Source organism: Aspergillus homomorphus (genome assembly GCF_003184865.1).
Source record: "Aspergillus homomorphus CBS 101889 unplaced genomic scaffold BO97scaffold_70, whole genome shotgun sequence".
Lineage (NCBI taxonomy): Eukaryota > Fungi > Ascomycota > Eurotiomycetes > Eurotiales > Aspergillaceae > Aspergillus > Aspergillus homomorphus.
In genome coordinates, this window is record NW_020291956.1 from 120,574 (window position 1) to 131,024 (window position 10,451).

Consider the following 10,451-nt stretch of genomic DNA (forward strand, 5'->3'; position numbering starts at 1 on the left):
TGCGGGTTGGGAGGTAGATTGTGGTCGTTCTCGGGGTATATCTCTACCTCGCTCCGGAAGGTATTCGTAGGAAGGGGAATTCGAGGTGGTTGTATCTACGGTGGCGGAATGTGACTAATTGGGAATGTTTCAGTGTCCCGTCGCTTCAGGGCGCCCGGTCGGCAATAAGGGATATCATGTACACCGCGCTCCGAAATGATTCTATGTACATCGGTTCGTCTAGGTCTTGCTTCTCATGCACTTGCTCAGTCCATCCAGGTCACGCTCTTCGTCACCAAGAATTCCTCCAACCCTTGGGATGCATTGAAACGGCCCCAACCGCTGTTCTTCACTCCGCCGTGCGGAAGGACAGGTTCGTCGTGGACAGTCATGCTGTTGATGTGTACGGCACTGCAGTATGTCTGTTAGAATCGTGCACATATTGACGGATGTGATATAAGGAGACATACCCCGATTGGATCTTCCGGGCCATCGCCAGGCCTTGACGAAGGTCCTCGGTGAACACCGCTGCAGAAAGGCCATAACCACTGTTATTCGCCAGACGGATGGCTTCCTCATCGCTGTCGACGACCATACAGGCTGCCACCGAAGCAAAAGCCTCTTCTTGCCACACGGTCATGTTCTCCGTCACATTGCTCAAAAGGACTGGTGGCATGCGCACGCCATCTCCGTCCTGTGGCGTCTCCTCGCCTACGGAGCCTGAAAGCAACTGCGCGCCATTATCCAATGCATCTTTCACCAAATTTTCGACCCGCTTTTTGGAAGCCATGTTGACCAGCGTTGGGGGAGGAGACGAGGGATCGATGTTCGAGTTGAGGGCCTTTTTGAGGGCATCGATGAAAGACGATGCGATGGACGAGTGGACGATGATGCGGTCCGTGGACATGCAAATTTGGCCCGACTACAACGCGTCAGAAACCTCGTGATAGGGATAGGGTCACAGACTTACGTTCAGATAAGCACCTCCTAGCACGCCCTTGACAGCCGTCTCGATATTAGCATCGGCGCGCACGATCGCACTGTTCTTTCCGCCCAGCTCCATCAGGCAGGGCTTGAGGTTCTGACCGCAGGTGGCGGCAAGCTTCCTGCCCACCGCCGTGCTACCGGTAAAGTTGATTTTGCGCACGGCGGGGTGCTCGATCATGGCGTTGACCACCGCAGGGGCATCTTGGGGCCGGCAAGAGAGCAGATTGAAGCAGCCGGCAGGCACACCTGCATCGATGAATGCACGGGTTAGCGCCCAGTAGCTGCAGGGCGTGAGCTCGGAAGATTTGAGAATCGTCGTGTTACCAGCCGCGAGTGCGCAGGCTGCCGCGCGCACACCGAAGACGTAGGGTGCGTTCCTTGGAAAAGGAAGTCAGTCTATCGCTCGCGAAACGGGGAGAAGCGGTGCTCTGTACGACGATAAGGGGACCACATACCAAGGCACAACTCCCAGAATGACCCCCATGGGCTCCTTGCAGATCATCGCACTCTGACCCTCTTCCTCGACTACGGGCACGCTACCACAAATGGAAGTGATGCGCCCCGCGATGTCCCTGAGCATGCGAATCCCGAGTGGAACGATGAAGAACTGCGACGCGCCCACGTCGGCGCCCATTTCCGTCCGCATGTATTCCGCGTTCTGCTCGAGCCGACTTTCCAGAATGTCTGCCGCCTTAAGGAGGATGTCGCGTCGCACGGTGGGTTTGGTTTGCGACCACGCTGGGAAGGCTGCCTCTGCTGCCTCCACTGCGCGGATGGCATCTTGCGGGGAGGCAGAGGCGGCCGACCAGCACGGCTCGCTGGTATATGGGCTGATCACATCGAATGTAGACTCTGTCGATTCTTCCTCTCCATTGATAATCAAGGGGATCACTGAGGGCTGAGGGGGTGATGCAGCCACCACCGTCTTAGTAGCGAGAGGAACAATCGTCATGGTGCGAGCGTAGAAAATTTGGAATACTCTGGATCAAGTAAAATCAACGTATTAACCGGGAATGATATACGGTCGATGAATAACAGGGTCTTGGCTTGGACCCCTCCAAGCAGTGAGTATCTCCATCTTAAGTAAGTATGGCTGGGTTGGCTTGGGAGGAACAAACAAGGCCAACAACGGGTCTGACCCCACCGCGACTCAGTCTAGAAGTGGTGGCATTATTGTCATTCTTAGTGCAATCAAACCATTGATTTCTCATCTCAGCTGTGGTTTCAGAGCAATTTGGCCAGGCCACTAGACATCGGCCATGAATTCGATGATATTTTGTTGCTATACACCTCGATTTTGAACCCATCGCTCCTGCAAATACCAATCCTGCAAGTGATACAAGACGTGCACTCCCCTCATCCACATGTTCTGCACATGGCATGCCGTCATGCAAGTCAATCCCAACGAAGATTCTTACCCGTTCAGGCTGACAGCGAATTAACCTTACTGAGACTATTGAGCGTGCTACTGCCCCTAGACTCAACTTGTCCCTAAACAACGCCTAGATTGACTATCGACGTGCAAATTGTGCGTGGCCGTTGCTGGTGGCTTTCGACAGGACGCCATCCCCTACTTGCCGGCCTTTTTAACCGATAGAACTAACCGTTGCTTTTAGGTAACACAAGACCTTCCCGGGCATCACAGACAGGCGATCAGCGATGCCTACCATGGGCTAGAGTCGCTGAAGGCTAACACCCACTTCGATTGACGAGAAGAGAAGGATAACGAGATCGAGGAGCATTGTGCGGCTGTGTCAGAGCAACTATTTGTCGAGAAGCGGAGAGTGGCATTCTGGACTCTTCCGGCCGAAAGCAAACGATTCGGCTCAAATTAACCCACGGTGGAATATCCACTCAGCGTGGTGGAGCAGCCTGGCCGGATGAGAAAATTGGGGGACTCCAGCTCCCTGTCCCATCGCTCAATCAAAAGGCCAAAGGTGACGGCCATAGGGCGATCTGACTCCGAAGATCGTCTGCTTTAGGGAAGAGTACAGCTGAGTTTTTCCATTGCGGTTTCTCTTTGGCTGTTAGGCTGCCATGCATGAATCTATTGCCCACGCCGGACTTGACCGGCTAGCGTTCGATCGATCGTGCAGGTGCAGAGCAATGGTGTTCAGTGCACTAACTAGTGCATAATCTTCACGAACCTCTCTGAGCATCGGAGCAGTCACCCCTGAGATTCAGGCAACCATAGCAATCTCTATCACAAGCAGGGTTTAACTGATGCCTCGGCCATGATGATAATAATAAATCGCAAGCAGTCGGTCGTCGAGCTTGACTGAATCGGTACCGCAAAAGGTCCGGCGGGCCTGCGGGACCTTAAACCGATGGAGGCAAGCGTGGGCGGGATGGCGCCGAAAGTCCGTCCACGCCTGACGCTGACTCGTTACAATGACTGTTCCCGCTCTTATCCGTCCACACCCAAGGGTCCTTTTTTGATCGGTGGAGCTCAATTTTGATGGCACGAGCCATCGTTCTGCAATCCGCATCGGTGCGTGATTTCATCTCGGACTTTGAATCAATGTCTGCCTTTTCTGGAATAACCGACGCTCCAGGATGATGATCCCTGCACGAGTCCGATTGGTACCGAGTCACCGACGGAAAATTTGTCACTCGCTCTGCAGAGAGTCTGAAGAGTTGCGAGTAATCGTGCATCCTGGAATCCGGATATCGCCTTGCCACGAGCTTACGCAGATCCTCTGATCTCGACTCGTGCTTGTTGATGATCGGCAGGTTGAAGCCTCCATCCTGTAGCAATAACTCCACCGCGCTGCCATGGTGGTCCCAGTTGTCGACTGGGAAAGCGATTGCCCAGTGCTTTTACGGTGTCTTAAGCTTTCAGCTCATCGGCCACCATTTAAATGACAAAGGCGCGAGTTTACGAGCACTAGTGGGTGAGGATCCTTCGCTCCGGACTCACTATGCAGAGACCCATCGGGCAAGATTCTCATATGATCCAATTATGCGTTGCGTAGTCTAGGTACTGTACATATTAAGCGGTTTCCACTCGTTTCCCGTCTGCTTTGCGGCTTCTGTCTTCCTCTAATCAGTACCTATCTGCTATTGTTCGACTGGGGTTGGCCTTCCTTCGTCGACACCGACATCTGGGACTACTACGAACCTTTCTTTGCGGCGTCGTGAAACTGCTGGCCTCATGTTCATCTTGTGTAAATAATCAATCGATGATGTTCTGAGTGCCACTCTTCACGCCAAACTATACCCTGCCATTCATTCATTCCACTTTCGTTTTCAATTTCTTTCCCATCAAACTACAATTCATACCGATACTTCCACCATGGCCCTCACTTCGAGAGGCAAGGAGATGGTATGCATCGTGTCTGTGCTGGTTGGCCTCTCCTTTATTGCAGTCGTACTGCGCGCAATTGCTCGACTGAAGCGAAGAGTACGCTTTGGAGTCGACGACTACCTTTCCTTTGTGTCAATAATACTACTCCTGGGCATGCTGATCGAACTGGGGCTCTGTGAGTGAACAGCATCAGGTGCTATTGATCGAGAAACTGCTAACATGGCACCCAGGGGTCACCATTGGAGGTAACGGAGCCCATCAGAACAGTCTGGGCAATAGCACCATGTTGAACTTCTACAAGGTATAACGTCTCGAACGCAGACGCCTGCCTGCCCTCATGCGCTAACTCCAGTCCTCAGATCTTCCTTGCCAACCAATTCACCTACTTCCTCCTCTGCCCCGCCATCAAGATCTCGATTATTTGTTTCTACCGCCGAGTCTTTACGACCAAGACCTTCCAATGGACAACCCTCGGCATCAACATCCTCATCGGGCTCTGGGGGGCCGCCATCTTCCTCGCCTGCGCACTGCAGTGCCGGCCGCTGCGAGCGTTCTGGGACCACAGCGTGGCAGGCCAGTGTGTGGACGGGATGACGCTGATCATCACGAACCAAGCGTTCAACGTGCTGATGGACTTCGTGATCCTAATCCTGCCGATCCCGATGATCTGGGGCCTACACCGCGCGTGGCAGGACAAGCTGGCGCTGAACGGCGTCTTCGCCCTGGGCGCCTTCGTCTGCTTCGCCAGCATCTACCGCATCGTCGTGCTCTTCTGGATCGATAACGCCGACACCACCTACACCGTCTACCAGGCCACCCTGTGGACCCACGTCGAGCCCTCCATTGGCCTGATCTGCTCCTGCCTCCCCATCATTCGCGGCCTGTTCCCGCGCTTCAAGGTCCCCAGCCACCGCCGCTACCGCTCCGCCCCCTACTACATCCCCACCGACGTCAGCACCTCACAGTTCGTCGTCTCCGCTGGGCCCGCCAAGGGCCCCGGGGCCGGCGCCACGGCCGCCGCGCATGAGTTCTACAAGATGGACGAGGGGCTCGGGTCGCGTTCTACGTCCACGGACGACAGGGATGCCTCGTCGTTCTTCGCGCACAGTCACAGCCCCATGGATATCACCGTGCGCACGGATATCAAGATTAGCGAGGATAGTTCGAAGTCTCATGTGTGAGGGTGGAGTTCGTATTAAGTACTCTTTCCCACTGTTGAGTTGGCTCCGAATCGGTGCGATGCATCCGAGTGTATATGCCGGTCTCGTCTGACCGTCAACCACCGATGCATCCACTCCACCTACTGGCCCTCGCCCCTCGGTCAGGATGGCAATGTCTCGGACTCACAAATCGGGCTACTCTGCTGGCGTTTTTGGTACGCGCGATATGATGAGCATAGGGTAGACCGTTCGTCTTTGCCTGACTATCAGTGCTCACGGGCACGAGTGACTCCGATCATCACCGTCAGAGCTATCCCTGCACGGTGATCGCCAGACTATAGCCATGAGCCGTCAGTGCCGGGTCCTGAGAGATATACCTGCCATCTGCACAGTCTTGTGGCTTAACACCAAACCTCGGGCATGCACATCGCCGAAAATACACCACGACAAACAACAGCGAATACGTTTTGGGGGATGACACCATTACAAGCCAACAAGGCTAATATCCTCAACCGGGACCGAAGTGGTCATCACCTCCACACTCATTTACTTTTCCATTTGCTAGATTTCTAGAAAAAGAACCATATAATAGACGAACGCTAATGACCTGAATGAAGACATGACTTGAACCCGAACCTAAATGTATCCTTCTGCTCATGACCCTAGTTCTGCATCACACGTAGCGCCTAATGCACAGCTGCTTGCTCGGTTGCAAATTCCTAGTAACAATGAACTGGTTAGCTCATCGCCTCGTCACCTTCTCCTATCGCTAGACGTATACATACCGGGAAAGCCTCAGTGATACTGGTAGCCACGCGCTCCACATCCTCCGCCAGGCTCTGCACGCCGGCATCCCACTGGCGAATGTGACGGCCGGCGGGCACGGAGCCGGGCTCGAAGTGAATAACCCCATTGATCTGGTCGATACTCCCCTTCAGACGACCCTGCTCGACCATACGCGCGGCATACGCCTCGGCCTTCTCGCCGGCGGAGAAGTCGCCGCTGGGCTGCAAGCCCAAGATGACGCCCAGGGCATCGGTGGTGATATTCTCGTAGAGCTTACTGGCGGCGACGAGATTGTGCTCGACGACAGCCTTATCGAGGACGGTGGTACCGTCAGCCATGACGGCGAGCTGGTGGGGGGCGAGCCGCTCAGCGAAAGCAGCGACCTCGGCGGGCACCAGCAAGCGGTCGAGGAACATCTTCTCGAGGATGGCGAACTCGTCGACGGAGGGCGCGCGGTCGTCCTTGTACAGCGAGGCGAGGAGGCGGGCGCGCTGGGGGCCGGCGGGCGCCAGCACGGCGCAGCGGATGGCGGCGGCCAGCGCGTGCAGCCGATCGGCCTCGTCGACGCCCGCCGCCAGACTCACCCCGAAGTACTCCGGGCTCGCATCTAGAAACCGCCGCCGCGCGTCCAGCACCCGCGCCTGCGCCAGCTTGAAGTGCAGCGCCAGCTCCGGGTCCACGATCTTGCTCGGCAGGTTCTTGATCCGCCCCAGCACCGCCTCCGCCGCCGTCGTCTCGTCCTCCTCCAGGTACAGCCGCACGATCCGGATCCATAGCCGCACCTTCGCTGCCTCCGGCACCTGCCGCTGCGAGCTGTCGATGTGGATCCCCTGCAGTGCTCGCGCGGCTGCGATGTACTCCTCTTCGGCTTCGTATGCGTCTGCCAGAATCTCGCGGATCGCTGCGTCTTGCTCCTCCACGCTCGTCGACCGCGATTGTAAGAGCGTCACCGCGTGTTGTCCCACCGTGATCTTCGTCGGAGACGGCAGCGGCCGCAGGATCGTGATGAAGTGGTCGAGCAGTGGCCGCGCCGCTACGATGCTCAGGCTTTCGCTGAGGATCGAGTCTAGGTAGGTGATTAGGTCTTGTGGGAGTTGTGCCGCGGCTGAGTTCGTGATGATGTCTGTCAGTAGCTCGTTGTATTGTTGTAGTTTCGTTTGCGAGTTGCTCGAGCTTTCGATCTCCGCTAATGCGGAGATGACTTTTTGGGAGGCCATCGTGGTGGGACCGGTTGATGGTGGAGGGGAAGGAGGTTGTAGATTGGTGAGGATCGAAGGTGTGAAGTTTGCTCAGAGGAGGGTTTGGAGGTTTCGCTTGGATTGAAAGTGCTGCAGTGTGAGGTATCAGGAGAGGAGCGGGGATGTTGATGGCCGGGGAAGACGGCGGTGATGGGCGAAGCTGGAGGTGAAGATGCCTTATCGATAAGCGGCTCGGCGGTGTTGTGCATGTTGTGCACGCAAGCAAGCATCCATGGTCCACCATGGATGGACACCACCTGTAGAGTCTAGAGTCGGTCTTGATGTGTTCTTTGCTCTACATAGTTACAGTATTCTGCTGCCTTGCTCCAAATAGCTCGACATAAGTTCAATCATCTCCTCTGTCGCTATTGTAGTTGGATGGTACAGCGGCATCTCCTGCAGGGGAAGTGGTGTGTTACGTGAGCCAATAATCAGTCTTACCTTCAATAAGTATTGTCCAGCACGAGCTACAGTCAGTGTGTGTCATGCGGCTAAATAACTACTACCTCAACTAACAAAACTGTGTTCATCCTTAGTAAGGTTATTCTACCACTGTTGTGAATTGAAACAAAGAAGAACTCCCAACCTAGAATTGACTCTCAAATGAACTGATCCTCTAACATCATTAGATCAAGACCCCGTCCGCCAATCTCCGAAGACTATTGCCACACCGCCCTGGATCCCGCCAGTTGAGCTGCAACTGAAAGTGGAGGCAAAAGAAGAAGACCGGAAGAAGCATGCAACCTCCATCAATGAACCTTCATTCCCCTCATCATTCCCCGCCTCTCTCTCTACTTCACCGTAATCTTGACTACGCTGTTAGCATAACCTTGAAACCCTAGTCGTTATTGTATCTGTGCGCTAGCTCCTCCTTCATTTCTCCGCCATCTCTCGCGCCCCCTCTTCCCGTATCATCCAATTGTCCGGCGTCATGGTTCCCCAAATCAAGCAGGATCCAGACGCTCAGACGGCGCCATACATCAAACCCGATCCCGACAGCAAAGACACCGTTCTCGCCGATATCGACGACGAGGACCTGTACGAAGATGCCGGCGACCTGGATTTCTCGAATGCCGCGCAGAGCGTGTGGCTGTCGCGCCTGCCGCGGTCGCTATGGGAGCATTGGTCGAACATCACCAACAATCTGGACGACGACGAGGAGGTTGTGGTCGGAACCATGAGAATTGAGCGCAATCCGCAAGATATCAAACGAGTAAGGCCTCTGCCGGTTCAGATGTGGATGGGATGCCACTTCTGGGTGGAATTCGATGGCAGCGGTTGTTGCGCACGGTGCTAAGAGTTGACTGTTGTTTTGTAGGTCAGCTTGCGCATTGTCGAACGAGAGGACAATCATGAAATCCCCAAGGATTATCTCCTGCAACGACAAACCATCAACACCGAAGCTACGTCACACTCGACCCAAAATACCTACCTCTTCACGGAACGGGATATCCCCGGTCATGAGAGTCGCATGGTGGTCTTTGGCGAGGCCCGCTCCGCGCTGTACGAATCCATGAAGCGTGAGATGAAAAAGAAGGAGCGCAAGAAGAAGTGGGAGCCATATGTGCGCAAGACTGTGCCGAGTATGTATCCCCAGTTCCGGACGACGCGGGGTTGCTGTTGCTCACACCGATGTAGAACAAACGGCCTTGGTGGGCAGCGTGGCTGAGGAGTTCAACTGCTTGCCCGTGGAGAATGAGGAGTTCAGACTCCTGTCGGAAAAGAAGGCCATGGAGGCTCTGAAACCGAAGCGCGAGACCGTCTTCATTGATAAGATCCCGAGCAAGCTGCTCCAGTCGCGCAACGCTCTGCCGAGCGACAAGGGCGCGTTCGTGGTAAGTGTGATTGTGCTTGCTTCCGATCCCTGTCTTATACTAAAACCCCTATCAGCAAGCGACCAAGCCCGCCAAGATCAAGGCCCAGGAGAACAAGACTACGCGTATGCCGCAGAACGAGCTGCTGGATCTTATCTACCAGGCCTTCCGCGAATACAAGTACTGGCCGTTTAAGACGCTCAAGGCCAGGCTGCGACAGCCCGAGGCATATCTCAAGCAGACTCTGGAGATGGTCGCCCACTTGGTCAAGTCGGGCGACTTTGCTATGACCTGGGAGCTTAAACCCGAGGCCAAAGAGAGCAACTATGCAAACGCTATGGCCTATGGAGAGGCCAAGGAAGAGCTTCCTCCTGGTGGCGACTATAACTTCGATGATGCCTCGGAGGACGATCCCATGGCGTCGGAGATGGTGACTGATAATGATGATGCACAGTTTGAGAATGTTGTCTAAGGAGCACAGGGATGTATCTTGCATAGGCCATGGCGTTTTTCTATTTCACTGCGCTTTTTCTTTTTCGGTTCCTGGAGTGATGATTCCATACAGATTTGTTTTAGATACATCCAGTGAGGGTTTAGACGACTGGCTCACCTATCACATAACAACCACCATTGCTGATTGTACCACAATAAGAAGTGAATTGAAAGTGATTTCCATGCTTAGCTCACAAGTAACATTCTTCTTGCACTGCAATTGTAGCTCCGATAGGAGTCGTAACATGTGAGTCACGTGACCCAAGTGCCGCCGGCAGCTTTCGTCACTGGCTCTCTCTGTCATCAACACATCCAGTAACGTAATCGTCAACCGAGCGAGCCACGCAAGCGAGCGAGCCACCCAAACCGCCCAAATGCCTCACCAAATGCCTCCCCAACATGAATTCTGATTTGTATACAAAAATATGGTGTTTTGAAGCCTTAATTACACTGTTTTAAATATCTTTTCACCCAGTTCCTCGATTAGGACATCTTGTATGTATATGGCCCAGAACACCGCAGTTACTACACCGGGGAGGTGCCTGACGGCGAGGCTGCTGACTCTTTATATAGATTGCTTTATTCTTCTTTCTCTCATGTTGGAATACTTCTCTTGCTTTATTAACGGTGAGGCTATTTAGGCTGGTAAGCTGCTTCTTACTTCGCCGTTTCTTGGTGTTTAATCTTT

At 54.2% G+C, this 10,451-nt stretch overlaps 4 protein-coding genes across 4 annotated transcripts; 2 read left to right on the plus strand and 2 right to left on the minus strand.

Annotated features, from left to right (window-relative positions):
- Positions 1–147: 147 nt before the first annotated feature.
- On the minus strand, positions 148–2,004 carry BO97DRAFT_400499 (aldehyde dehydrogenase). Its single transcript, XM_025694296.1, has 4 exons — positions 1,422–2,004; positions 950–1,343; positions 450–901; positions 148–390 (listed from the first exon to the last, which is right to left on the minus strand). Exons 1-4 carry the CDS (start codon positions 1,916–1,918, stop codon positions 246–248), a joined length of 1,488 nt encoding a protein of 495 aa, XP_025546441.1. The 5' UTR covers positions 1,919–2,004; the 3' UTR covers positions 148–245.
- Positions 2,005–4,261: 2,257 nt separating this feature from the next.
- Positions 4,262–5,454, plus strand: BO97DRAFT_356841 (uncharacterized protein; the record flags this gene model as incomplete). Its single annotated transcript, XM_025692184.1, has 3 exons — positions 4,262–4,448; positions 4,504–4,574; positions 4,633–5,454. 3 exons carry the CDS (start codon positions 4,262–4,264, stop codon positions 5,452–5,454), a joined length of 1,080 nt encoding a protein of 359 aa, XP_025546442.1.
- Positions 5,455–6,062: 608 nt separating this feature from the next.
- Positions 6,063–7,582, minus strand: BO97DRAFT_447021 (PCI domain-containing protein). The gene is made up of 2 exons (XM_025698720.1): positions 6,219–7,582; positions 6,063–6,152 (listed from the first exon to the last, which is right to left on the minus strand). The coding sequence occupies exons 1-2, from the start codon at positions 7,434–7,436 to the stop codon at positions 6,120–6,122; spliced, it is 1,251 nt and encodes a 416-aa protein (XP_025546443.1). The 5' UTR covers positions 7,437–7,582; the 3' UTR covers positions 6,063–6,119.
- A 410-nt stretch (positions 7,583–7,992) lies between these two features.
- Positions 7,993–9,917, plus strand: BO97DRAFT_409158 (transcription factor IIF subunit TFG2). Its single transcript, XM_025696004.1, has 4 exons — positions 7,993–8,670; positions 8,776–9,040; positions 9,096–9,292; positions 9,348–9,917. Exons 1-4 carry the CDS (start codon positions 8,389–8,391, stop codon positions 9,741–9,743), a joined length of 1,140 nt encoding a protein of 379 aa, XP_025546444.1. The 5' UTR covers positions 7,993–8,388; the 3' UTR covers positions 9,744–9,917.
- Positions 9,918–10,451: the final 534 nt, after the last annotated feature.